This window comes from Lynx rufus, unplaced genomic scaffold (genome assembly GCF_022079265.1).
Source record: "Lynx rufus isolate CCGP_SWC_20201006 ecotype Redwood Valley unplaced genomic scaffold, mLynRuf1.p SCAF_24, whole genome shotgun sequence".
Taxonomy (NCBI): Eukaryota; Metazoa; Chordata; class Mammalia; order Carnivora; family Felidae; genus Lynx; species Lynx rufus.
This window is the reverse complement of record NW_025814839.1, coordinates 8,156,842-8,183,533: the sequence shown is the minus strand read 5'-3', so window position 1 is coordinate 8,183,533 and position 26,692 is coordinate 8,156,842. Positions and strand designations below refer to the sequence as shown.

Here is a 26,692-nt window from a genome sequence, read left to right as displayed (position 1 = left end):
CAGAGCATGAACGGGGGAGGGGCAGAGAGAGAGGGAGACACAGAATCGGAAACAGGCTCCAGGCTCCGAGCCATCAGCCCAGAGCCTGACGCGGGGCTCGAACTCACGGACTGCGAGATCGTGACCTGGCTGAAGTCGGGCGCTTAACCGACTGCGCCACCCAGGCGCCCCGACAAGCAGCTCAGTTAAACGTTGCCTCTACGGAAGGCCCTGTGCTAAATGCCTAGGCACTATCTCATTTGAATGGTTCATCTTCTAGGGCGGCACCTGGGACTGAGATCACCAAGGTAACCTATCCAAGGGCCTGTGTGCAGGTGGCTGGAGAAGCTGGGATACCAGCCTGGGGTGAGCACAGCCTGTGGGCCCAAGGCTGGGTTCACAGCCTGACGCCACCACTTTCACGGACCGTGTGACCTCGTACGCAAGGCACGTAGTGTCCCTGAGCCACCGTTTCCTCACTGGGAAAATGAGGTAAGAACGATTCTGCCTCCCTCCTGGGCTGCCGGGACAAATCTGCAAGATGAGCTGTGCCGTCTGCCCAGCTCTGCGCTGGGCGAGGTTAGCGCCAAGCGGATATTAGATGGCAATTCTGGATGATGCTGGTGTGAAGCTGGAACGCCGGCGGGACGGCCTTAACCGTGAGAGAAGCCAGGCAGATGAGGGTGCCGTGGGCAGGCGTGGGGGGGAGACGCTGCTGTCGGAAAGGTTGGGAGAAAGATGGCAGGCGATGTGTCCCGGGGGGACAGGCGGAAGAACAGCCTCTCATAGGCCTCCCGTAGGTGTCCCCGTCCTCATCCCTGTAACCTGTGGATATGTCCGCTTACATGGCAAAGGGAATTTAGGTTGCCAACCAGCTAGCCCCGAGACGGGGAGACTCCAGGACTGTCCAGCTGGGGCTGATGTAATCACAAGAGTCCCTAAAAGTGGAAGAGGAGACAGAAGGAGAAGGGACTAGGGGCAGGTGGGCACAGAGGTGGAACACTGGTTGCTGGCTCAAAGGAGGAAGAAAGGGGCCATAAGCCACCCCTAGCACCTGGGAAAGGCAAGGCAAGGGGATCACCTCTGAACCCTCTGGAAAGAACAGTTGTGTTGACACGTGACCCTCACCTGGAGAGACCCACTTCAGACTTGCGATCCGCAGAACTATAAGGGGGTGAATCTATCGTGTTAAGCCGCTGGGTTTGTAGTCACGCGTTACAGCAACCTCAGAGACTAACTCGCCAGGTGACTCACCTTCAGAGAGACCTGTTCTCGCAGCGTGGAGTTGGCATAGGCAAAGGTGCTGGCCATCCCGATGCACACGGCAATGCCTGCGGGACAGAGGAGGGTCTGACTCCACCCACTTAGACGCATCGGGCCTGGCTCTAGCTTACTGGGGACCGTGAGCAACATTAAAAGGTCACTACCCTCTATTGCTTCACACCCACCAAGCAGCAAATTTTCTGCTGGACACATGCCAAGCTCCCCAGCACAGAGGAAGAAACAGGCTCAGAGAAGGTGACTGACTTGTCCCAGGTCGACAGAGCTGGTCAACCAGGACTGGAACCCAGGCCTCACTCAGAATCCCATAATCCTAAGCACCGTAAGCACCGTGCACCATGGAGACCTCTGCTGCCTTGCCCTGGCACTCGGGGTGAACCCCTCCTGCCCCCGACCCGGCAGGTGAAGCCCCCGGTTGACACACCCGGGACCCGCTGGACTCACCGAGCTTGTGCTGGAAGCACACCTTGGCCAGGAGGATCAGGATGAAGGGCAGGCCTTTCTGGAGCCAGCAGACCACGGCCTTCAGCTCGGACAGGGCAGGGGCGGGCGTCCCTGGCTGCTCGTCGCCCCCCTCGTCGGAGTGAGTGCGGTGGTCCCCACCCACGTGCTGCAGCAGCGAGCTCCCGCGGTGGCCGCCGTGATGGAAGTGATGGAGGGGCTGGCGGTGGTGGTAGGTGCCCCCCTCGCCCCGGCCCCCGCCCTCCTCCCTGGACGCTGGCATCTGGATGAACACGTCCCCGCCTCCGGCCGATGCCCCCAGCACCAGGCTGGATGGGAATGGGGCGGTGGGGAGGCTGCTGGCAGGGAGGCCGGGGAGGCCGGAGAAGAGTGCAGGTGGGGAGGCTGCCTCTGCCTTCAGACTCTCAAAGACGCCGCCTTCATCCACGCTCGCCTCGGAGCTGAGCGCTTGGCTGCGATTTCTGGGCCAGGAGGGAAGACAGAGCCCCACCAAGTCAGATGGAGAGATAAGCACCCCAGTGGAGGATGGGCGGGGGGTACAAATAACAGTACCAATATTGCTACAGGCTGAATCGTGTCCTGTGTTGAAGCCCTAACCTCCGGGACCTCAGAAAGTGGCTGTACTTGAAGACATGGTCTTTGTAGGGGTGATTAAGTTAAAATGACGTCATTAGGGTGGGTCCTGATCCAATAGGACTAGTGTCTTTATCATTATTTTTTTTAACGTTTATTTATTTTTGAAGGAGAGAGAGAGAGACAGAGCATGAGCAGGAAGGGGCAGAGAGAGAGGGAGACACAGAATCCGAAGCAGGCTCCAGGCTCCAAACTGTCAGCACAGAGCCCAACGTGGGGCTCGAACTCATGAGCTGTGAGATCATGACCTGACCAAAGTCGGACACCCAACCGACTGAGCCAAGCAGGCGCCCCATGACTAGTGTCTTTACATGAGGAGATTAGGACACAGACACACAGGGAAGACCCCGTGAGGACAAAGTGGGGAGGAGGCCATCCACAAGCCAAAGACAGAGTTTCAGAAGAAACTGACCCTGTCCACACCTTGATCTTGGACTTCTAGCTTCCAGAACTGTGAGACAATAAATTGCTAATTTTTTTTAAGTTTATTTATTTATTTTCAGACAGAGAGACAGAGAGACGGGGGGGGGGGGGAAGAGAGAGAGGAGAGAGAGAGAGAGAATGAGAATGAGAATGAGAGGGATGGGGCAGAGACAGAGAAGGGAAACAGAGAATCCCAAGACCCAACTTGGGGCTTGAACTCACAGACCCGTGAGATCATGACCTGCGCCGAAATCAAGAGTCTGATGCTCAAATGACTAAGCCACTCAGGCACCCAAGTGAATCCCTAATGTTTAAGCCACCCAGCATGTGGTACCTTGTCACAGAAGCCGTGTAAAACTAACACAAATAATAATAGCAATAGGGGCATAACATTTATTGAAAATGTACTGTGTGCCACTTTTCTAAGGGCTCCTCATTGATTATATCATTAAACCTTCCAACCAACCCCATGAATTAGGTACTAATAATACCCCCATCTGACAGATCAAGAAACCAAGGCACAGAGAAAGTTACATGTCCTGAGCCACATAGTTGGTAAGAGACAGAACAAGAGAGATTCAACTAGCTAACTCCAGAGCCTGCTTTCTCAACCTCTATACTTTACAGAAAAGCTAGCACAGAATCTATGATCCCAGAATCCAGATTCCAGAATCTATGAACCTCAGGAACTCAGAGACCCCTGGACCTATAATCTTCAATGACTCCCAGTTTCCAAGAGGGCCCAGCCTCTTGGTCACTGGCTGGTATTTGGAGAGCAACACACAGTATTAGAAGTAAAGTAAAGAAGAATCAAGAGAGAAGCCCCCGTTCAAACTCCAGCTCCACCCTTCCTAAAGATCTTTTTTTTTTTTTTTTTTTAACGTTTGTTTATTTTTGAGAAAGGGAGAGTGAGCGAGGGAGGGGCAGAGGGAGAGGGAGACAGAAGATCCTAAGCAGGCTCTGTGCTGAGAGCAGAGAGCCCAACATGGGGCTGGAACTCACAAACCGTGAGATCATGACCTGAGCTGAAGTTGGACGCTTCACCGACTGAGCCACCCAGGTGCCCCTCACCCTTCCTAGAGGTCTTACCAACCCTGCACTGTTTTCTCACCTGAAAAATGGCATAAACATCATCCATCCATACAACTCCTGTGGGATCAAATTTAGAACATCCTTTTCAATGTACCTAGCACATAGTAGGTGCTCAATACATGGGGATGATGACCTCTAATCCCTAAGGAAAGACCCCCAGGGCCAACTGCCCTCTCTAGTTCCAAACAAAGCTTGCTGTATTGGAATCCAGGAAAGGATTCTGTGGTTTTTTCAAAGTCATCACTGGAGGAGCAGAGAGCCCAGAATAATTACTCCATAAGAATGGAGAGACCCTCGAACTGGGTACACTTTCCATGAACACGAGGACCTGGAGTTCTGGATGTCTTCTGTCTTGGGCTTGTCTTCTTTTCAAATGGGACCATTTGAAATTCAGTCTACACCACAGATATAAGTGGAGCTGATTTGCTATATGTGCATGTGTCGGGGGGAGGAGTGAAGAGCCTCCCTCCCCTTCCCTCCCTTCTCTCACCCTGCAGTAGGGCCCCCAAGGCACCTCCCAGACCCCTATGGTACTTAAAATACACCATGACCTTCCTGTATGTGAGAGCTGAGTCTCATTCATTCTCTGCACCCCACAACCCAGGGCACACAGTAGGCACCTAATAAATGTGTGCAAGCTATCATCCAGGCACATCACACTAGACTCTGTATAATCTACTGTCCACTCAAGAGACCAGGATGCTTTTTAAAAAACACATAGATGATTATTTCCCACTAAAAGAGCTTCCCATTCTAAACTTCCTGCAGGCACAGATAAACACCCTCTACGGATAGGGACTAATGTCATTCCTCTTTTACAGATAAAGAAACAGACTCAGAGCTTCCGAAAAATACAGGTGCCTGAGACCCTGTGTTAACCAACTGAATCAAAACCTTTGGAGGTGGGCCCTGACATCACTAGTTCCTGACAGCCCTCCAGGTGATTCTAATGGTCACTCAGCACTGGGAATAGCACTTTAGACAGGACCCTGCTCCAAGAGGCCAAACATCATGATTGTTTGTTCCTACTGTCTCTCTCCTGCCCAGCACAAATGCACCTGGCACACAGAGCACGCTCAAAAAATACTGTTTGAAGTAATGACCGAATGAACATACTAAAGGCTCTGAGAAGGCCTGCAACTGCATTAAAATTTTTCATTTTGTTGAAACTTCGTGTTTCCCAAACTTACTTGATTTCGGATTCTTTAAACTATTCACATCTTATAGGACACTTGTGAAACCCAGCAGGGGAAATGCTGACCTGGAGAAATCTCAGGGTTGGCTTCTCTGGCTCCACAAACTTGACCTGGGGGGAAAGTTGTAACCCCACCCCACGGCCCATCCCTGCTGGCTCCAAAACCCAGGAGATGTATGGTCTTACTACCTGGGCTCGGGATAACATTAAAGTAATATTAATAACAACAACAACAACAGACACCATGGCTATGACCCTCAAGGGGCCGTGAGCTTTTTCTGCACTTCAAGAAACTGAGCTCAGAAAGCAGGAGTCCTGGCAGGTGCCCATGCTGACCCACATAGGGGCCAAGCTTTCTCCCCCATCGGGCCATGGAAAGCCTTCCTGGCCCCCTGTGAGCTCACCAGCCTGGAGTTCACTGGGCTCAGGGGGCCTGCAGTACAATCAGGGAAGACTCAACCCACCAAGGAGCTTTTTATAGCTGGCCTCCATTCCCTGGGCCTCTCCCGGGTATCCAGCCGAGATTTCAGCCTAAATGGGAAAGAATATTCCTTGGAGGGCAGAGGCTTCCAACTTAACCACTTAGGGGCCAGAATGTGAGGCGGCCCAGGAGAAGTAGGTCCACCCAGATAGGAGGCTGTCGTAATGCGGTGACTGAAAGCATAGACTATGGCAGGCAATGGACTAGGGCCTGAATCTCAGCCTGCTGCTTCCTGGCTGTGTGACTTCGGGTAATTTACTTCCCCTCTCTGAGCCTCAGTTTCTTATCTGTAAGAACAGTGATAAAAATAGTCCTGACCTCGTCAGGCTAATGTGAGGGTGGCACAGGGTAGGCACACAACACACCGTGGCCATTGTTTTTCTGCTGTGGTCTCTGCCCCCAAAGACCTCATGGTTCACTTGACAGCAGATGGCAATTGTGTCTTCAGAGGCTAGGGCAGCTCCAAGAGGCACGCTTGTTACGTGCTGGATACCGTGTTCCTGCATTCTCATGCTCATTCACTCATTCAGAAACAACCCTGAGTTTTATTATGCAGACTTTATGGATGGGGAAACCGAGGCTTGGGGGGTGAAGTTGCTTGCCAAAGGCACTGTAGGTGCAAAATGGCTAAGCTGGGGTTTTGGCTAAGGGTCATCTGACTTCAGGTCACAGCTCTTCCTGGCAGAACAGGCAGGCTTGATGCAAAACTCAGTCTTAATGGGACCAGTTAATACTCTTTGGGATTCTGTAGTCAACCTTGGGGTTGTGGGGGACCCAGAATGGGAGGCGAAGGAGGAAAAGCTCAGTTGCCGGCTCCTCGGACGTATGGGCCAGCACAGGGGGAGAGCATCACAATCTAAGAACAGGTCCCCATGGTGTGTACTCTCTTGGATTTCACCAGACGGTAATTCTAGCTCGTGAGGGTTTTAACCGTGTTTTCTTAGATTTTCTTGGTCTATGTGGCCTCTGTTAGAGGGCCAAAGTAACAGCCAAAGTTGTTTGTATCCCCAACCGCTTCCTTATGTGCGTCTGGCACACCCAGCCAATATTTCCCCTGCTCTAAATCCCCAGGGCCAGGTACCAGAAAACTAGAGAACACCGCTCTAGCCCAGAGCCTGGTGACATTATTCAAGCTACCCAATCCTAAGCCGTTTCCCCCTGACGCACAATAAAAGCTGTGGCCTCTGTTCACTCTTTGCTTCTTTCTGCCTCCTGACTGGTGCTTCCCCACGTGGCCCTGCCTGCTAAGGCGGGTCCCTCTCTCCCAGGAAATGTAAGCAACAGAAATCTTCTTCCACCTCTAGAAGTTAAAACCTATGGGAACAATCTTTGATGCAGTGAGTCAAGTGAATCACCTGTCACACAGGCTTAGGGAATGACCATCAAAGCAAGAGCAAGCTGTGATGCATTGAGAAACGTATGCCATCACCGGGCAAAGCAGTCTCCCACCGGATCTCCTTTGCTCATCTAACAAATAACCCGAGAGGCACGTGTCACTCAATCCAGATTTGGAGTTGCCCCTGACGACCCGAGCCCGGAGCCTCCGGCTGGAATGAACCCGGGGGAGGTCTACCTACCTTTCAGGTGGACCGTTATCCGTGTTGCTGCTGTGGCGTCTCTGCATTTTCCTTAAGACCTGAAAGTCAACACATGGAATGAGCTGGCGTCTCTCAACGTTCCCATTGCCGGTCAGATTGCCGAGGCAGCTGTAAACAAATATGACTCCTATCTCACATCCCCAGGCCTCTCTCACATTCTGCAAACCCTGTTTGCATCTGTTACGTCATTCAACCCTCCATTCAACATTCGATCCCAGTGAGGAAAGTGTTATCACCCCATTCTGCAGATGAGGATGTTGAGACCCAGGGGTGGAGGGAGTCTTCACGTGAGAGGAAGCAGTGGACCGTGCGGCAAAGAGGTGTCGGATGACAGGAGGTAAGCAGCGGACTAGCAGTACAAGACATGGCTTCTGGACCGATGCTGCTCCTAACTTGCTGTGTGACCTTGGGCAAATCAGCAACCTCTCTGTGGCCTCAGATTCCCCATCTGAGGATGGGGAATGGGGGGCAGGGGGGTGGGGAGCGGGTGTGGAGTTGCCAAAACCCAAAGCTTCCTTCCAGTCCTCCTGTTTAATAAAGTGGTAATAAGGATGTGAATTCTCCCAGAGACATGTCACCTGGTTCACGGTGAGGAGCCACATGGACTTCAGAACTCCATGTTGACGATGCTTGAGGTGGGCCTTCAGGGCTCCTGATGGGATGTGACCGCTAGAGTCCAGAGAAAGCAAGCCTCTCCCTCCTCTTTCTCTGCAGAGGGATGCACAGGTCACCAGAGCTCATCAGGTTCCAAACCTTGAACGGAACAGAACACTTCAGGGAACAGTCCATGCAATGGCTTGAACCTGACAATGTCTTAGGGCATCACGGTAGCTCTAAGCGTATCTCTGGTTAGCCTCTCACTGATCCCTCTTTAGGACTCCTGGGAATGTTATCTCAATGTATTTTGCTCTATTGTCAGACTATGAGTCCTGATTGGGGAACACAGAAAATATGTTTTAGGCCCTCCAATGGCATCACGCGGCAACCCAAATAAAATCCAAACTCTTTATGGCCTACAAGTTCGGCCTGATGCAGCCTCACCTGTTTCCAATCTCATTTCCCTCCACTCTTCCTTTAACCGCTTTCCTCCAGCCATACTGGCCTTTTTGTTTCTCATACTTGCTGGCTTGTCCCTGCCTCAGGGCCTCTGTTCTTGCTGTTCTCTCTTCCTCCAATGCTTTTCCTTCTGTCTAGTTCCTCAGGTCAAATGTCACATTCTCCCAGAGGCCTTCTCCTCTCACCCTCCTGACCCACCATGTGCCCTGTCTCATCTTCTTCATAGAACTTACCATTTACTTACATATATGCCTATTTATCATCTGTCCTCCATTAGAATGTAAATTCCACAAAAGCAGGCACCCTATGTCTGGTTCACGCCTGTACCTCAGCATCCGGAACACTGCCTAGCACAGAGTTGCACTCAACAAATACTCGAATATTTATTCAACATTTATCTATGGGTCTCAGTTACTTTTTTTGTACACCCCCTTTTCCCTCCCTAGAGAAATAAAAGCCATAGACTTTCCATGAATAGGTTTAGTCTCGAAAAAAGTATGTATATATATACATATATATATATATACATATATATATATATATTTTTTTTTTCAGGATCAAAGATGGTAGGTTGAGTACATCATAATTGGTTTTGCATGATTTCCTAATCATGACCACCTTCTTCAGGGGGCAGTATTGGTGTTACTAGGGCAGCTGATTAGGGAGACAATTCAGTGGCTAAGCCTCTCTTCTCTTTTGAAAACTCAGCTAAGAAGTGGGTCAGTATCACCATCTGCACATATGAAGGAATGTTCATTGTGTAAATATTTTTCAAGAACTTGCAATGTCACCTTAACGCCCCCTCCCAAAGACGCCCCCCCCCATCACTTGCAAATCCTTGGGGGAAAAAATACAGCTCCCAAAGTTTCCATCCACGAATTTGACACAGCTTCCAAAATCACATGTGCAAGAGTCTACTTTGAGATGCTCGCTCAATTTTGAGGGGCTTCAGGTTCTCTGTTGGAAGCAGGCCACACGTAATTATTCCTATACCGAATTCCAGAACAAAATTCTGCACGTGGGATGCATCTGAATGATTGAATGAAACGTCTCTTAACCTTCTGTTCCATTCATTGTTCTACATCCCCATGAAGAATTGCCCTGAGATTTTTCAATATATGCTTCGTTTTCAGTTGCGCCCCCGGGGCCGTTACATGCACCGAAATGCACGCGAGAGCATCTCCTGCGTTACATGCACTGGAAAGAGGCAGGTGCACTTTGGGAAAAAAGCCGCTAGCGTCTCTCATTTCTGCAACCAACGTTCAGCACAAAACGCCCTAGGACTGCAAGGGCAGGAGGCTATACGAACCATCCCCGGAGAAAAAAACCGCGTTCTTTTTACCTGCCCAGACAATTCGGCAATCACAGCGGCATCATTCACGTCCTCCCAAGCCAATCACGCGCGCGCCCCGGGTAGCACGTGACTTCCGAGTGCTTCCGGCCCCTTGTAGGGTTCTCTGTCAGGTAGCCTTAGCCAGGCGCTAAGACCGCGGCGCGGCGCGGCTCCTCTTGCTGTGCGCACGCGGTTGCCCGCCCCCTTTTCGGGATTCAGCCAATAGGACCCCGTCGCTCCTCAGGGACCAATAGCGAGGAGCCGAGCGAGGCTGCCTGGCCCCTCCGAGCGGAGCGGAGGCGGGGCGTGGGGAGGGGTCACGTGGGGCGACGCGGGGTGGCTGCCGGGAGCTGGCTGCACCGAACGCCGAGGGGCCGGCGTCCGCCGCGGTTAATGTGTCCGCCGGCCGTATAGGGGCCATGCCGCCCGGGCCCCGGGCCTTCCCCGCTGTGCGCCCCGGCCGCCGCGCCCCGCGTCCGCGCCGGCATGGTGAACCTGGCGGCTATGGTGTGGCGCCGGCTCCTCCGGAAGAGGTGGGTGCTCGCCCTGGTCTTCGGGCTCTCGCTCGTCTACTTCCTCAGCAGCACCTTCAAGCAGGTCAGTGGCTGCCCGCCGCCCTCCCACCTTTGCTCTCCCGGCCGCCTGGTTTCCCCCGGCTTGGGGGGAACCCCCTGTGCAGCCGCGCTGCCAGTGTGTCCGAGAGTCCGGTGCGCTGGGACTGAGGATGGACGAAGGGACCTGCCCATTTCGTTGGTGCCCGGGAGAGAAGGAGCTGCTAGGCTAGGGGTGCAGGTGGGACTCGAACCCAGGTGTGTCGGCCCTTAGCTGTGGTTATTACCCTTACTGCCATCAGCGTGCCTTCTACCTGCGGGGTACAGGGCTTAGAGGGGGCGTGCATTTCTTGTTTCATTCTCCTGGCAGACCTGGGGGATGGGTGTCTCCAGATTGCAGCGGGGGAAACTGAGGCTCAGAGAGGCAGGGATGGTAAGAAGCCGAATTGCGAGACCTGAGCTTGCGTGCCTCGCCTGCATTTACTTTGAGGGCTCAGCAGTTCATCCGGGAGACCCAGCAGGACCCACGAGGTAACCTTCTGTGCATAACTTGGTTGGATGGAATTTTCTTTTTACCTCCCCATCCCGTTAGTTTTTCTTCCCATGTGAGAATTTCTGGGAGAAAAGGCAGGATGCTTTGGCGAGAAATGCGGCCAAAGCAATTGAAAGTTTGTTCGGACGTCCGGTTTGAGCGTTTGGGTTTTTAGAAGGGGTGCGCATACCTCACAGCGTAATCAGGGACGATCCGGTTTATGCTGTTGCTCTGATGTAGTTATTAATAAAAGCTCCTTTTTTGACTCCCAAGGGTCATGTTCGTAAATAAAATATATTAACGAATAGCAAATAAATGAACTGTGTGGTCACCCTAGTTAAATGGGATTGGTGGGAGAGCTAAGTGAAGATTAGAGAACGGTACCCCACCTCTTACCTTAGGCAAACAGAGAGGCTGAGAGTTGTGAGCCTCTTATATTGACTGGGATGTGTTGGTGACATGCATGAACTAAGTGCTTCAGGGACTTGTGTTTTCTGCAGCCTCACAGATATTTTCTTGTGGTCACATGTTGTTCTTTCTCTGTCTGGTGGACCACTGAGTGTTATAGTAATCTTGGACTCAGATCTCTGCCTTTCTCTCTGACCCAGTGCTTAAATACCAGTTGTATGCTCTTGATATCCCAATTTATAACTTTAGCCTAGACCTATACAGAAACCCTCAGTTCTTCTATGCACCTGCCTACTTGACGTCTTCTTGAATATGTCGTAGGCTTCTCATCCTTGGCCAGAACAGAACTTTTGATTCTCCACCACCGACACTTCCTCTCCAGTCTTCCCAGGCTCAATTAGTGGCATTACTCTTCACCAGGTAGTCAAGCCACAAATACTTCCTTTTTTTCCTCACTCCCCACATCTAAAATACTGCGTCTACCTCCACAGTGTATCCTGATTCTGTTCCTTTCTCATGATTGTCACTGCTGTCACCCTAGGTGGGACTACCTTCGTCTCTTATCTGGACTTCTGCAGTAGCTCACCAGCAGGTATCTGCTTCCTTTCTTGTCTGGCAGTCTGTTTCTCTACCCAGCAGTGACAGGCTTGATAATCTGGGGGGGGGGGGGGGAAATCACAGCACTCCCCTGGGTATAATCCTCCTTTGAATTTCTGTTGCACTCAGATAAAACTCTAGACTCCATTCCAGGGTCACTGCATGGTGAGTTGTGTTTTTGTTTTTGTTTTTGTTTTTTTGTCACTTAAGCACTTCAGGCCAGACTGTTGCTGTCTCAGGCCACACCAGGTGACACAATTTAAATTAAGGTTCCTTGCCCATAGATTTTGCTTTATTTTCTTTGTAGTAGGAATCACTAACTGGACATTTCTTGTTCATTTACTTATCTGTCTTCCCTCTCTCTTCCTTCTAGAAGGTAATTTTCTTGAGAACAGGGACCTTGTCTGTGTTGCTCATAGAATCTCACCCCTGAGAATATTGCCAGGCACTTAACGGCCACTCAGATATGGGTTGAACAAATGAGTGAGTCGTGCGTCTTTTTAATTGGGATGACTTTTCCTTCCTTCTCGAACTAATTTTTCATGTCTTGACTCAGATGCCGTCTGCTCTGCGATCTTCCCTACAACCCCCCTGCAGCCTATCGAACACGAAGAAACACTTTCACGGTCGCCTCTCTCTATCCCTGCCCATCAACTCCTGGCAACCACTAGTCAGCTTTCTATCTCTACAGATTTGCTGTTCTGGACGTGTCATGTAGATGGAATCATACAACGTGTATTCTTCTATGTCTGGCTTCTTTCAGTTCGAAGCCAGTGACTTTAAGGTTTATCCATGTTGTAGGATACATTAGTACTTCATTTTTATGTGTGAATAATATTCTGTTCCAAATACAACAGAACATTATTCACAGTTTAGATATCCATCTTATTTGGAAATATGTTTTCAGTTCTCTTAGGTATGGTCCCCGGAGTGGACTTGATGGGCCACACGGTAACTCCATCCTTAACTTTTTGAGGAACTGCTAGACTGTTTTCCAAAGTGGCTGCATCATTTGCAATGACCTTTTAAGAAACCACACTTGTCCCCCCCCCCAAAAAAAAGAAACTACACCTGTCAAGTTTTGACGTAGTACTAAAGAAGATTATCTGTAATTATTTGACAACACCATTAAACTATCCCTCCCATTTCCAAAGACACATCTGCGGGAGGTAGATTTTCTTCATATGCTTCAACCCAAACAACATATTGCAACAGATTGACTGCAGAGGGTGATGTGAGAACCCAGGTGTCTTCCATTCTGCCAGACGTTAAAAGGGTTTGCAGAAACGTAAAAGCATCTTCTCACCAAATTTCTTTTTTGTTTTGAAGATTTTTTTCATAGACCAAAAACAAACAAACAAAAACCTGTTGACATGTAATAGGTTCATTGTTATTTTTAAATGAATAGATAATTTAAAGTAATTTAAGAATTTATGTTTTTTTTTTTTTTAAATTTTTTTTCAACCTTTTTATTTATTTTTGGGACTGAGAGAGACAGAGCATGAACGGGGGAGGGGCAGAGAGAGAGGGAGACACAGAATCGGAAACAGGCTCCAGGCTCCGAGCCATCAGCCCAGAGCCTGACGCGGGGCTCGAACTCACGGACCGCGAGATTGTGACCTGGCTGAAGTCGGACGCTTAACCGACTGCGCCACCCAGGCGCCCCAAGAATTTATGTTTTTAATTTCCGATATGATAAATATCAATAGCCATGATCCTCATGAACCACCATATCGAGATTCTCCGTGTAAAGAATATAAAGGGTTCTCGGGACCCACCTCGGAGCCCACCTATATGCACTTGAGTTTGCTTCTCTTGCTCTCTGCTCCCTGCAGTTCTGGTCGCTGGCACTCCTGTGCGACACGAGGCGAATGTGCTTCGTTTTGCCTGGCCTCAGGTTCGTCACTTGTGGAACGGAGATGCGGTATAGAATATATGGGGCGGGGGCGTGTGTGTTGGGTCTGAATTGAGAAGAGGCCATGAAAAATTGTAAAGCTCAGTATGGTCCCAAGCTCTGCCTCGAGTGAGATCCTGAACTCGTGGAGCAAATGCAGCTGCTGTTTTGCCTAGAGAATAGCTGATTATCCTCTATTGCTTTGAATTCCTCTTTTCTGTGGTTTTCACGTTAATTAATGCTTTGGGGGATAGTTTAAATTGTAGCGATAGAGATGGGAGCTCAGGAGAAATTAGTGACAATGGTGGGAATGCCATTGGGGGAGAGGATTGGGTGCCGAGTGACTTGGGTGTGTTTAACAAATGTTCAGTGAACCCCAGCTGTGCTCTAGGTGCTGTCTGCTAGGTGATGAAGATGGAGGGCGGGGTGGTAAGGCACAAAGCAGACAAGGTCTTATTCTCCGAGAGCCTGTATTCTGCCAGGGAATAAGGGAGCAGAAATGGCAAATGACCAGAAATGTTGCAGGCTTATGATAGGAAGAGAAAAAAGACAAGATGTTGTGGTAGAGCAACAAGGTGGGCCTAACCCTGTGGGGCATTTGAGCTGAGATGGAAGGATCCTTAGAGGTCCTCTTATGTAAATAAATGTTCTCCTAATGTTCCAGTAGAGCAGTTCCTGAAAGTCCCGGGCTGTGTGCATAACTCTTTGAAAATATGTTAACATCTTTAGCTTTAACGTAATTAAGTATGTAAGTTGCGGTAGACTAAGAGTGTAAGTTCGATACTTCTGAAGTGTCATACATCCTAAGAGCTGCTAATCTGTTTTTGTTTTGTTGTTCACTGATTATCAAGATATAAATATTTTCCAGAAAGTTTGTCAAGTACTGCCCAGGGTAGAGGAGGAAAACAGTGACCTGTAATTTCATCAACCATGGGACATTTATCTCATTTGACCATTATGATAACCTCTGAAAAATAGGACAGTTATTGAAGTACTCCTTTTCAAGTCAGGCTAAGTAACATATGTTAGTAATAAAAGCATTACAGTAACTCCTTATAATTTATGAAGAAAGTTCAGATGTTATTTTGTTTTGCTCTTTTTTGTTCCTGCTCTTTTCTTTGTACCCTAGCGTACCCTTGTGTGGACATCCATTGTGGTTAATTGCACTGATTTCTGTGCATGCTTCTTTATCGACTGCTCTGGGGACTCCTTGAGAGTAGAGAGCCTGACTGCCTTTGTCTGTATATCCTTAATGCATTGTAAGGACTTGTTACCTTTGCGGGGGGAACACACACACACACACACAGGTGCATGCACGTGTGTGTATATATACAGGCCCTGGAATTGAGACAACCTAGTAGGGTAGATCAGTTTGGTAGGGGCTTAAAACCATGGAAGGGATCCCTTCAGTGCCCCTCCCCCCCCATGCTTGCTGAGACTGGACCCTCAGAAAAATGAATGTGTTAATTCATTACATAAGTCACCATGTGTTACGCTATCTCTTGTACAGCCTTTTTTTTTTTTTTTTTTTTTTTGATCATACAACTCTTACCCAGTCTTTTTGGCAAGGTCTTAAATATTCATGTTTGAAAACAAGTTCAAGTGCTGGAAGAATTGCCTTCCTGTTTACCAGGAGTGTAGTTATGTGGAAGAGGTCCTTCTGGGATGCACTTGGCTGTGAATACTTGTTTTCTTTCGGGAAGACTAACAGGATAGTTTGAGAGTAATGTTAGGAGTACTTTTAATCTTGTGAGATCCAGTGTACTTTGACCAGCTGCTTACTAGTCTAAATGGCTATTAATTTATCTAGGGCAGCATTCGAAGCTCAGTTTCGATTGGACCTAGCTTGACTATGCAGTTAACTGATAGGGTCCCAGCAGAGCAGAGGAATATAAATGTCCAGGTAGTTAAACTGTATGTAGCTAAGTAATTTGCCCCATATTCCCAAGGCTTCTGCACTTAGCCCCTCTTCTTGCACCAACCAAGGAGTATAGATGTTGTTTATATATAACCCATCCTGTTCCTGCCAGTGCCAGTTTTTGCCTATAAATGAAACAAAAGGGAGAGGCAGAATAGAAATTAAAGCCACTAAGTGTGACTGTTGTACACTTAGTAAATTAAAGAACAAAATCCAGTACTGGTGCAGTGGTGGTAAAACTGCAAACACTGTTATGTAAATGCTGGTGATGTTACAAATGGTATATATAGCTTTGGGGAAGTTATTTGGCGCATATAGCATTAACTGGTTTTGATAATCATTACTACAAGTTATTGAAGAGAATAAACAAACTTTATTGCAATGCTACCTCTGATAACAAAGGTGTTATTCTGTAGAAGATGTGTTTACTGAATTATGGCATGGGAACATGATAGGTTATTATATAGCCTTGAAGATGTTCTTGTCAAGATAATGTAGGTACTTGGATGGCTTACCATCCAGTTAGTGTCAAGAAGAGTTGAGTGCAAAGCCTCCTACTTTGTAGTATAAACGCCAGGGTCACAGGCTAGAAGTCAATGTATACATATTGATACAGCTTTGTTTAAGCAGTGGGATTGTGGGCAGTTTTTGTCTTTAATGTTGGTAATCACGCTTTTTTAAAGTAAAATTTTTATTTTGGAGCAATTACAGATATAGAGAAAAGTTTCAAGGATAATACAGAGTTCGTGTAGATCCCTCAGTGTCTTCTCATATTAATGGTAATTATGCTTCTATCATTTTATTTTAAAGTGAAGATATCCCAAAGATGACCAAAGGTGTTAACAATCACCTCTGTCCCTTCCACGTCTGTAGCATATCTTTCCATACTGTTATCTCAGCTCTTACAAACTTGTATGTGTATGTTGTTATAATTGTTATAGTGTGTGATAATATGCATGTTCTTTTGTAACTTGCTGGTATCACTTAATAATATATTGTGGGCATCCAGTGGTCTACACACAGTGGTCTCTGTATTAAAATCAGCTGGGTGGTTTAACAATACTGATTCCTAGGTCCCGGTCACAGAGATTTTTACTCAGTCTGAAGTTGGGCTCAGGAATCAGAATCTGTTTTAAAGACCCTGTATAATTTAATGTGCAAGTTCAGATTTAAGAACTTACTCTAGATAAATATATATCATTCACATCTGGGTTGTTTGTAGTGGCCATAGCTATGCCAGTGTTTTTCAGTCATTTCTCTGTTGGGTTTCTAGGTTTTTCCTACCATGTAAACGATGCTGTAGTAAACATCCTGGTGCATCCTTACACGGTGGTACTTTCTATAGGAGAAGCTCAAAAATGTGTTTATGGGGCGCCTGGGTGGCCCAGTCAGTTAAGTGTCCGACTTCAGCTCAGGCCATGATCTCACGGTCTGTGAGTTCGAGCCCCGTGTCGGGCTCTCTGCTGACAGCTCAGAGCCTGGAGCTTGTTTCGGATTCTGTGTCTCCCTCTCTCTCTCTGACCCTCCCCCGTTCATGCTCTGTCTCTCTGTCTCAAAAATAAACGTTAAAAAAAATTTTTTTTAAATGTGCTTGCTGTGCCAAAGGAGTGTGTGTGGATGTGTATTATTTTTTTTAATTAAAAAAATTTTTTAATGTTTATTTTTTGAGAGAGAGAGACAGTGTGAGCAGGGGAGGGGCAGAGAGAGAGAGAGAGAGAGGGAGACACAGACTCCAAGACAGGCTCCAGGCTCTGAGCTGTCAGCATAGAGCCCAATGTGGGGCTCGAACCCACAAGCTGTGAGATGATGACCTGAGCCGAAGTCAGACGCTTAACTGACTGAGCCACCCAGGCACCCCTTTTTAAAAATTTTTTTTAATGTTTATTTTTGAGAGAGAAAGAGAGAGCACATGCACAAGTTGTGGAGGGGCAGAGAGAGAGGGAGACACAGACTCCGAAGCAGGTTCCAGGCTCTGAGCTGTCAGCATAGAGCCCAACGTGGGGCTGGAACTCACAAGCTGTGAGACCATGATCTGAGCTGAAGTTAGACACTTAATCGACTGAGCCACCAAGGTGCCCCTGTGGATGTGTTTATTTTAAATATTAATAGCTTTTTCCAGATTGCTTTCCTAAAGAAATCTCAGTAACTATAAAAATCTGTTCCATTGTTTTAAAGTATGTATCATTTGCCATCAAACTTTCAAGGTTAGTCCCTTTTGCTGGTGACACGTGATAGATCATTAATGGTAAAAGCCACAGAATTCTATTAAAATGGTAGAATGTTTAAAGTATATAAAAAGCCTTTGGGAGAGAGTCTTATATAATTGTTTTGTTTTCCAACAGCAGGTTAAAGGATTCAGAAGATGGCTATCTCATGCTTGGCTTGTCTTCTGGTACTCAGGTGCCTTCCCCTTAGTTTCTGTAATAGTATAGGAAAAGCAGTTTTGAAAGCTCGGCTGCAGCTTGGAGGCTAGGAGAGAAGGTGCAGGGGCTTGCCTGTAGAGCAGCAAGTCCCTTTGCACATGTAGGTAAAGGGCTGGCTGGCAAGGATGTCTCATGTAAAGAAAGGTATGTTGTAAGGGTTGCATACTCACTGTTTTTTCATAGGAGAAATTTGCGAGTTGACATGCTTCTTCTTGCCCCTAAAACCAACCTCCCAATTCAGTATCCCCTGAGTTTACCACTGAAGTACTCGTAATGGAAGTGACCTTGTGCTCCAGATGAGTCCAGGTATTGTCTGAAATGACCATTGCAAAATTTTGTGAAGTCTCCTCTTCTATTTTAAAAGTGTATTCACATTTTACCTTTTATTCCACAATGTGTTTTGATATAAAAATAAATTATTTTATCGATGGCAAATCATTTAAGGTTTAAGACTTTTTCCCTCCAAAGTTTTGCATGGAATTAACACTTTCGTACATGTTTACAATGTGCATGTAATCCAGGGGCCGTTAATGTAATTATGCCAGTTTTGAAGCATAGCCTTATTTTACTACTTTTCCTACAGGTTTATTTTGCTTTTTATATTATGACTTTGGCTCAGACTTTGCTCATATGGGGGTGGGGGTGACGGTTCCTGTTGGGCAAGCTTTTTTATATTGTTTCTGTCTTGTTATTGTAGTTTGTATGAAAAATTGGCAGAAATGCAAGAAACGGTACTTTAACCTTTCTGTTTGTCGTCTCTGTAGGAGGAGAGGGCAGTGAGAGATCGGAATCTCCTCCAGGTTCAAGACCACGACCAGCCCATTCCGTGGAAAGTGCAGTTTCACCTGGGCAACAGCAGTCGGCCTGGCAACCAGTGCCGGAACTCCATTCAAGGGAAGCACCTCATCACGGACGAGCTAGGTAGGGCTGGCTCCCGTCCTCTCTGCAGCCAGCGATGGATTCCAGTGGGAGTCCATCGCTTGGGTTTTATACAGAGCCTTGTCCCTTCCTGCTCATTTCCAGCATTTCTCACATCTCTGTGTCTCATACCTTACTCATCATTCATAATCCCCCTCACTGTCAGAGAAGTTTGGTCCTGATAATTCTGTCTCTGAAGCATTGGACCCTGCACCAGTCCCTAGGCTGCTTCCTGCCGGTCTCGTCCTGGCCCCAGGGTATTCAGATCTTGCCAGTGTTCTCTTCTCTGAATGGTGAACTCTACAGGGTAACCAGCATTCCTCCTTGGTGACCTACATACTATCCCCATGGTTCTGGCACTTCGGAAATGTGCTCATTGACTAACTGGGTGATCTCACGTGAATTATAAACATATTCCAAATGTGTTACTCTTACAGTGAAAATGGCTGCCTGTCTGTCTGGGGGTTTCCTCCCACAGTTTTCTTGCCTCCTTTTAGTCTATAAGAAAGGCGATTCCTGTGCCGTCGAGGTAGTTGGATTAGACCACTGCTCGAGGGCTCACTACACGAAGGCTGGCCCAGTCTTCCCAAAGAGGGTCTCTCATGAATGTGCAACCTGCATTAAGTGAGCTCTTAACTGCATGTCGGGCACTGGGCTAAAACCTCTCTTTGAATATTTCATCTGATTTTTGCAGCAGTCCTGTGAGGTGTGGGCATTGTTCTTGTTACTTAATAGGTGAAGACACAGGCACCAAGGGGCTAAGGAACTTGCCTACAAGGGCAAGGACTCTTGTAAACCATGATCAGGATACCATGATTACATCAAAAAAGTAACATTTTTCCTTAATGTCAACTATTCACAAACAGCTTTTCAGAGTTCCCTGCTAGTTCTACAGATTTCTTTTTTCTCTTTTCAGTTGGTGGTTTGGAGATTATGCGGTTGGTTTGTTTGCAAGAGTAACTTGTGCTCTTATTTCAAAGAACCTGAGCACAAGTGGGTTGTGACTCTGGCAGTAGCGAAATTGACCCAGGCGACCTTGAATTAGAAAACTCCTCTATACACACTGACCGACCAAAATGCAGATGCGCAGTCTTTAACATGACAATGGCCGTGCATTTATTGTTTCTTCAAAAAAGTTTGTGTTCCCAGCAAAATAGAAAATACATAAATAAAACCTTGACGAAAAGATCTCAAAGGTATCAGACCAGATGAGGTTATTTGGAATTGAAGGAAGGGATCAGAGGCAAACCACCCACCTACGGTGGAAGAGCTGGACAGTTTTGCACAAAAATGCACTGATGCTCCAGCAGTGATGGCCAGTGTCAGCCTCCACCTCTAAGATCACACTGAGAAGGCAAATAATACCGCAGATAGCTTCTTTTTGTGTTCTGTTTTGTTTCTTAAAATTTGGCAAAGGCAATTTACTTCCGTAAGGTGATAGAGCCAGTCAGTGGGCAGACCCCGGGCCAGGACTGAACTTAGAGTCCAGTCCTTTTTTGCTTGGAGACTGTTTTGTTTGTATGACACCCAGTGAGAAAACATGAAGTCTTAACCCCCTGGGTCTCCTAGTTAACATTAGGTTGTGAGTGACAGCCGTTTTTTGTTGTAGCTAACAAACGAATAATTTCCCTCTGATTAATTCGTGGGAGACAAAGACTCTCAGATTTCTTAAAGTAAAAAGTTCCAAGAATCAATCAATAAAAATCCAGGAGCCATAGTTTTTATTGTACCTTTACGACTGTGAGAAGCAATAAACAGTACAAAGAAAACTTGGAGGAATTTATGTCTTTCAGCAAGCAGGTGCCACCGCAAATATTTCCAGGGTAACAGTTATTAAATAAGACAACCAATTAGAATGGCAAGCTTTGCCAGGGTTAGGAGTTAATTTCTCAGTCAATAGCAACACACTCTGAGGTTGTGATCTTACTGGACTCTTTGTTGGAAACAACATTTGCATGAATAGATTTACGATGCAAAAGGAGAAATCTTGATTAGCTTTATTTTACCAGCCGTCAGGAGGACCTGTGGTTTCAAGGCTAACTACCTGCAGCTGGCACTGGGGCGCAAAAGGCACGCAGTGGTGCTGACACAATACAGGAGAGAGAAAAGGGCAGAAAGATAGTTTTCACAAGTGGAGTTTAGGTTACATTATATTTTACGTCTTCCTGACACAGAGGTAATAAGGTTGGAGGGTAGTTATTTGGGGCAGAATTTTGAGAAACACGCTGGCCTGTTTGGACTTGTGTTTGTTTATAATCCCAGTGGAGAAAATGAGTAAGAATAGTTGGGAATCCCAGAAACATTTCCTATGGCGTTCAAGTCTTCTTTCAACATGGAAGACAGAATGGCATAGTCAGAAACAGCAACGCAAAGTTCCTAGTTCTCAGGTAACTGGGGTCTGGTTCTTTCCAGGCTCCAGTTTTCCAGGTGTTAAGTGCGGGTCCTCTGAGTCTCTTCCATTGTTATTTTGCTGGTGCCTCCTGCTCCCGCGCAGACTGTGTTTTCCAGAGTAGTTTCAGAAAACGACCTTGTGCTTCACCGAGTCTCATTGTCTGAGGATTAAGAAGCTGGGGCATTTGGAATGGAATGACGCTAGCGACAGCTGCTCCACACCTGTGGGCACCTGTGGGCCCGGGTGGAGACCTGTGGGCTGGTTGCACACACCTGGGAGTTTCCCAAGGGCCATGTGGTGTCCCTCGTGCACTTATTCTTACATTTTTCTGTCCCACTCCCAGAAGGTTGTAGAGAAATGTCTGTTTAGCAGCTCTGAACAATAAATTGGTTTTTGTAAGGAGATTCTTTCCTTCAAGTTGAGGATGGGTTTGATTGGGGTGGAGGGAGTGTACAGATGATGGGATTTATGAGGAGTGGAGGGAATTAGGATTTTTCTCCCTTGGGTGGTAGAGAACTTGTATTCCCTAATGTTGAGGGCTAGTTGAGTCCCAGGCCTGTATACTTACAAACAGCCTGAATCAATTTATGAAGATTAGGTAGGACTACGTTTTAAAAAAAATCTTCCAAACTACTAAGTAAATAAATGCCAGGCATTTAAAATATATTTGTAGGGGCGCCTGGGTGGTGCAGTCGGTTAAGCGTCCGACTTCAGCCAGGTCACGATCTCGCGGTCCGTGAGTTCGAGCCCCGCGGCGGGCTCTGGGCTGATGGCTCGGAGCCTGGAGCCTGTTTCCGATGCTGTGTCTCCCTCTCTCTCTGCCCCTCCCCCGTTCATGCTCTGTCTCTCTCTGTCCCAAAAATGAATAAACGTTGAAAAAAAAAAATTAAAAAAAATAAAATAAAATATATTTGTAAAGGGGGAGGGTTAGTTGGTTGGTTTTTTAATCCAGACGGCTCCGACTTTCAGGAATGAATGCCTTGGTTTTTTTCTATTTTCTTTTTTTTTTTCCTTTTCTAAAAACAATGCCATTTTTCTTCAATCACAGGTGAGAGAGTAGCTTACGTTGGTTAGGTGTGACTTGATGTGGTGATTAAATCAAACACATGACAGCAGACCGAAAGGTCGCTTTAGGTGTGTTAGAATGTATAGCCTGCTTACAACGTGGGAGTCCATGCTGCCTGTAAACGCCGCACGTAGAAAGCTCTGGTCCCCTTGTGTCTGACTCCTGGCCCTTTGGTGCCTGGGACGCTCCAGACTCCACGTTCTGTCTCTGCGTTCTCTGCGCGCAGTACCCTCATTGTGGTCACCCCGGTAGCGAGGTGCGAGAACTGCCGGCTTTATACTCAGGTGAGTCTCTGACTTCCAGGGTACATTTGTGAAAGGAAGGATTTGCTGGTGAACGGCTGCTGTAACGTCAACGTCCCCGGCGCGAAGCAGTACCGCTGTGACGGCTGCCTGCCCAACGGCTGCTGCAGCGCTTACGAGTACTGCGTGTCCTGCTGCCTGCAGCCCAGCAAGGTACGCGGAGCCGCTCCCCTCCACGTCCCCTCCTCTCTCTGTTTAGGATGAGACTTCATGATCAGCACTGACGTCTCCACGTGAAGCTGTTCTGAAGGTAGAACTGAGAGGGGCACCTGGGGATCTCAGTCGGTTAAGCATCCGACTCTTGATTTCAGCTCAAGTCGCCATCTCGCGGTTTGTGGGATGGAGCCCCGCACTGGGCTCCGTGCTGACAGCGCGGAGCCTGCTTGGGATGTCTCTTTCTCTTTCTCTCTCTCTCTCTGCCCCGCCCTTGTGGGCTCGCTCTCAAAATAAATAAGCATTAAAAAAACAAAAAAGCACTGAGGAGGGAACTTTGACATGTCAGAAATTGCTGCTGTGAAGGAAGGTTGACAGTGAAAGGAGGTTCCCAGTTAGTTTTGCAGGATGGGCTGCTGTATTGCTCATCAGATACCTGACGCATAGGGTATGGGGCGCGTGTGCGTTTGAGCTTGCTGTCTCCCTCCCCACCCCCCTTCCATATCAGCAGTCTCTTAGTTCAGGAGAAATATCCAAGGTTACCTTGTGCTGCTGAGTCTGGAATTTATTACAGGTACTAACTTTTGTTTCCATAGCAACTTCTCCTGGAGCGCTTCCTCAACCGGGCAGCTGTGGCATTCCAGAACCTCTTCATGGCCGTCGAAGATCACTTTGAATTGTGTTTGGCCAAGTGCAGAACCTCATCCCAGGTCAGAAGCTGTGATGCCTCTAGCTGGGGGATGGGCGAGTGGGAGTCAGGGTTTAGAAGAAAACTCGAGAATACGCAGCGGAGGCCTCTTGGCAGAGTAATAATGGAGAAGAGATTTAAGCGAAGCGGCGTCGAGCTTTGTTTGGAGCAGTGATAGTATTTAGAATGTCAACAGGAGGTTGCACACATTAGGGAAGTAAAATACTTATATTAAATCAAGGTCTAATCAGCTTGCATCTCCCCTATCTGATTGGCATGTCTGCACTTCAAGTGGGAGCTTAAAATTATTTTTAAGTCTGGGTAGAGTCCTCGCAGTCCGGTTCCTGAGAGCAGTTCTCTCCCCGCGTCTTTGACTGAAATGTGACTAAGGCTTTCCAGCAACCACTTGTTCAGAGGAAGTAGTAATTTGTTCTGGGACAGAGTTGTGGTTTATCTTAGGATTTGAGGGGCAGGGCAGGTGGGCACTTAAAAATACACGAATCAATCTGCGGGTTGTCGAGCTCTCGGTACTTACTAGCATGCTGTCAGTAAATGCTTTGCTCTTTGGCCACTCGGCGCTGCACCTGCCGCGGCAAGTGTCTGCACGTCTGTGCCTTTGCATCGCTCTGCAGCCTTGGCTGTCAGCTTGTGTGGTCGGGTGTTGTCGGGGCTCGGGTCGTAAGATCAGCAGACGTGTATTGCAAGCACGCTTCTTCTGGTTTGTGTCCTTGGCGTCTCCAAGACTGCTGGCTTCGTCTGAGATAGACTTGTCATTCTCTGCGACTCTCGTACCCTTGGCAGATTTCTGTAGACCACCTTTTGATTTTATGCCACTTTGTCCGTCTCTGGTCTGCTCTCAGAGCACTCAGAATCACCGGGTAAATATTTCAGGGATTATAACGAGCATTGGAAAACATGAAGAAATTCCTGATGGTCTTGTTTTGCTGGAAGAGCTTTCCACTTGAATGGGCTTTGAAGGAAATGTGGAGGAAGGCTGAACACATGACTCATTTTGATTCAGATTCTCTCTCATTCTGAGAAGTGGTAGAAAAGGCGGAATATTTTCTTTCCTTAACCGATAAAACCCAGACGCTATTTCCAGTCTTAAGGGAAGATGCTGACTTTTCTAACTATCTTTTTATTGCAAAGAGAGAGATCCTGGTTGCTGGTTGATTGCAGTATCCCAAAAAAGAGATTTGCTGCATGTCTATAAATTGGATTAATACTTACAATTTAGCTGCTAAACATTGGTTTTGGGCTAATTAGTGAACTCCAGACTAGCCAACAACTCAAGTTGCTTGTATGAAAACAAATTGCTGGAAAATTAGCCATCGGGGATGATGGTCTCTTAAGTCACACTCTCCGTTTGCTTAGCCAGATGAGGCTTATGTGGTATTGTGGGGCTGGGCTCATGTGCCAGACCTCGAGGTACATAAACCTTCATGAGAGCCACGTGAGGTGGTATCTCCTTCGTCTCTGCAGGGCTCAGGACCAGGAACTGCATTTCTTTGGAGCACAGAAGTCAGGAGCAAAGCACCCACTGGATCTTAATCTAACTTAAAATCATTTGCAAAAAAAATGATTGCCTTGAATTGCCCAGGTCATAGCTAGGCTGTTTAAAAAGAAAAAAACCAAAACAGCAAAAAAAAAACCCCTCACTGTTGACGTAAAAAGAAACAGTCACATAGTGATGTTCTGCCCATTTTCATGCTCTTCGTTGGCATTCTGTGTTGAGCTTCCACCTTTGTTTCAGACAAGTGCCTTGGAGCCTTTTGGTGGCATTTGGAGATGGCCTCGTCCAGGCTCCTGCAGGGGGTGACTGCCCGCAGTCCTGCTCTGATCTCCACTGTTCCGCGAGGGAGAAATGTGAAACTCTGCTCTCTCTCATGGCGCTCTTATCTTCCCTTTTGCCAACAGAGCGTGCAACACGAGAACACCTATAGGGACCCCATAGCCAAGTATTGCTACGGAGAGAGCCCTCCTGAGCTCTTCCCTGCGTGACGGGCACGGAAGACGACCCATGGGCGACCAGGCACCGCCGAAGAACTTGTGGCCCGAAGCCACACTCCAGTGTTCTCTAGTCCGCTTGGAAGAAGAGGGTCTTCATGCTTTGACCTTGGCTTTGACCACTTCTTGTGTTGTACTTTTGGCCTCACTCTCCACTGGGCTTTAACCCGTGAAACTGTTCTGTAAAGCAGCTTGGAAACGCCAGCAAGTCACGTTCAGGAGCAGACTACGGGCGAGCTCGTGGAGGCGTGGGCACTCGGGGACACCTCTGCCATGGTAGACTCATGGAACCCTTCACTGTAAAGTTATTTATTGCATTTCTTTGGAGTAGTGGGAAGGTGATGATGTTTGATAGGGGAGGATGCCTTGCCTTGATAGTTGAATATATTCAAGGAAATTGTTGTTGTTGTCGTTTTCTTGTGTTCTTGAGTTTCATGAGCTAAGTCATCCCTTCACCCACATGAAGTGTTTCGCCCCCCTGAAAGCGCGTGATCTCTCAAGGTAGTTATTTTTGGTTTTGTTTTCACAGCATCTTCGGGTGTGGGCTCTGAACACCGTATCCTGACATGTAAAATTGCCAATAACTCAAAAGATACTATTCCATTCCCGCTCCGTACCATGTTCCTAGCAGGGGGCATCGGGTGCCCTCAGGTTTTCTCGTAGTGGTATTTGAATATGCTCATTTACCTCTCTGTGAGCACTGTTACGACCAGAAGTTCGGGCTTGTTGTTCTGGAGGATTTTGTTCTCGTTTCCCATGCTGCCGTTGAAATGATTATACTCTGCTCAGCCGTGGCACGCTGGGAGCCTCAGGACGTCACCGCGGCCTCCTCTCCTCTCCTCTCCTGTCGTGGAAGCCCGGTCTCAAGGTGATTGCTACGTGGAGACACATCTAGCAACTGGCTGTGAGAGTCATCCTCATTGCTGTCAGCTTCGGGACACATAACAGGTTCAGACCTTCACTTTCCTTCTGATTTGCAAGGAAGAAGAAAGCCCAGGTTTCTGTCAAGGTTCTGTAAGAGACTTACTCCTGTCCTCAGTGGGACGAGTCCGTGAATGCTGGACATGCGGCTGTGCGTCCACATGCTCGAGGCACCCCCCAGGATTTCTCATGTGACACTGATTCTCTCAAGCTCAAGGTCTCAGATCTTTGGTCCTCAAAGACATCCTGCCCCTCAAATAGTATGGCTCTTTGCTCTCAGGAGACATTAACGCACAGATCTTTCCTGGAGCCCCTCACTTGGGCAAGGTATTTTTCATTTTTTGGTTGTTCAAGTTGTTGACCTTGGAGCAGGGCATTAGTTCTACAAT

At 47.6% G+C, this 26,692-nt stretch overlaps 2 protein-coding genes across 4 annotated transcripts in view; one reads left to right on the top strand and one right to left on the bottom strand.

Annotated features, from left to right (window-relative positions):
- Positions 1 to 7,825, bottom strand: part of RNFT2 (ring finger protein, transmembrane 2) — a 68,871-nt gene extending 61,046 nt beyond the window's left edge. Inside the window, exons 1-4 of the mRNA XM_047088281.1 lie at positions 7,723 to 7,825; positions 7,124 to 7,182; positions 1,705 to 2,183; positions 1,234 to 1,310 (exon numbers count right to left, since the gene is read on the bottom strand). Of these exons, the coding sequence (XP_046944237.1) occupies positions 1,234 to 1,310; positions 1,705 to 2,183; positions 7,124 to 7,182; positions 7,723 to 7,746 (639 nt within the window). The 5' untranslated portion in view covers positions 7,747 to 7,825. The remainder of the gene's footprint in view (positions 1 to 1,233; positions 1,311 to 1,704; positions 2,184 to 7,123; positions 7,183 to 7,722) is intronic.
- Positions 7,826 to 9,872: 2,047 nt separating this feature from the next.
- Positions 9,873 to 25,783, top strand: SPRING1 (SREBF pathway regulator in golgi 1). 3 transcript variants are annotated; one of them, XM_047088326.1, is made up of 5 exons: positions 9,873 to 10,066; positions 18,621 to 18,777; positions 22,536 to 22,687; positions 23,284 to 23,397; positions 25,293 to 25,783. In XM_047088326.1, exons 1-5 carry the CDS (start codon positions 9,953 to 9,955, stop codon positions 25,374 to 25,376), a joined length of 621 nt encoding a protein of 206 aa, XP_046944282.1. In that variant the 5' UTR covers positions 9,873 to 9,952; the 3' UTR covers positions 25,377 to 25,783. The 3 variants fall into 3 exon arrangements, with proteins under 3 accessions (XP_046944282.1, XP_046944284.1, XP_046944283.1); XM_047088327.1 differs by having other exon boundaries at positions 9,935 to 10,130; XM_047088328.1 differs by lacking the exon at positions 18,621 to 18,777 and having other exon boundaries at positions 9,873 to 10,130.
- Positions 25,784 to 26,692: the final 909 nt, after the last annotated feature.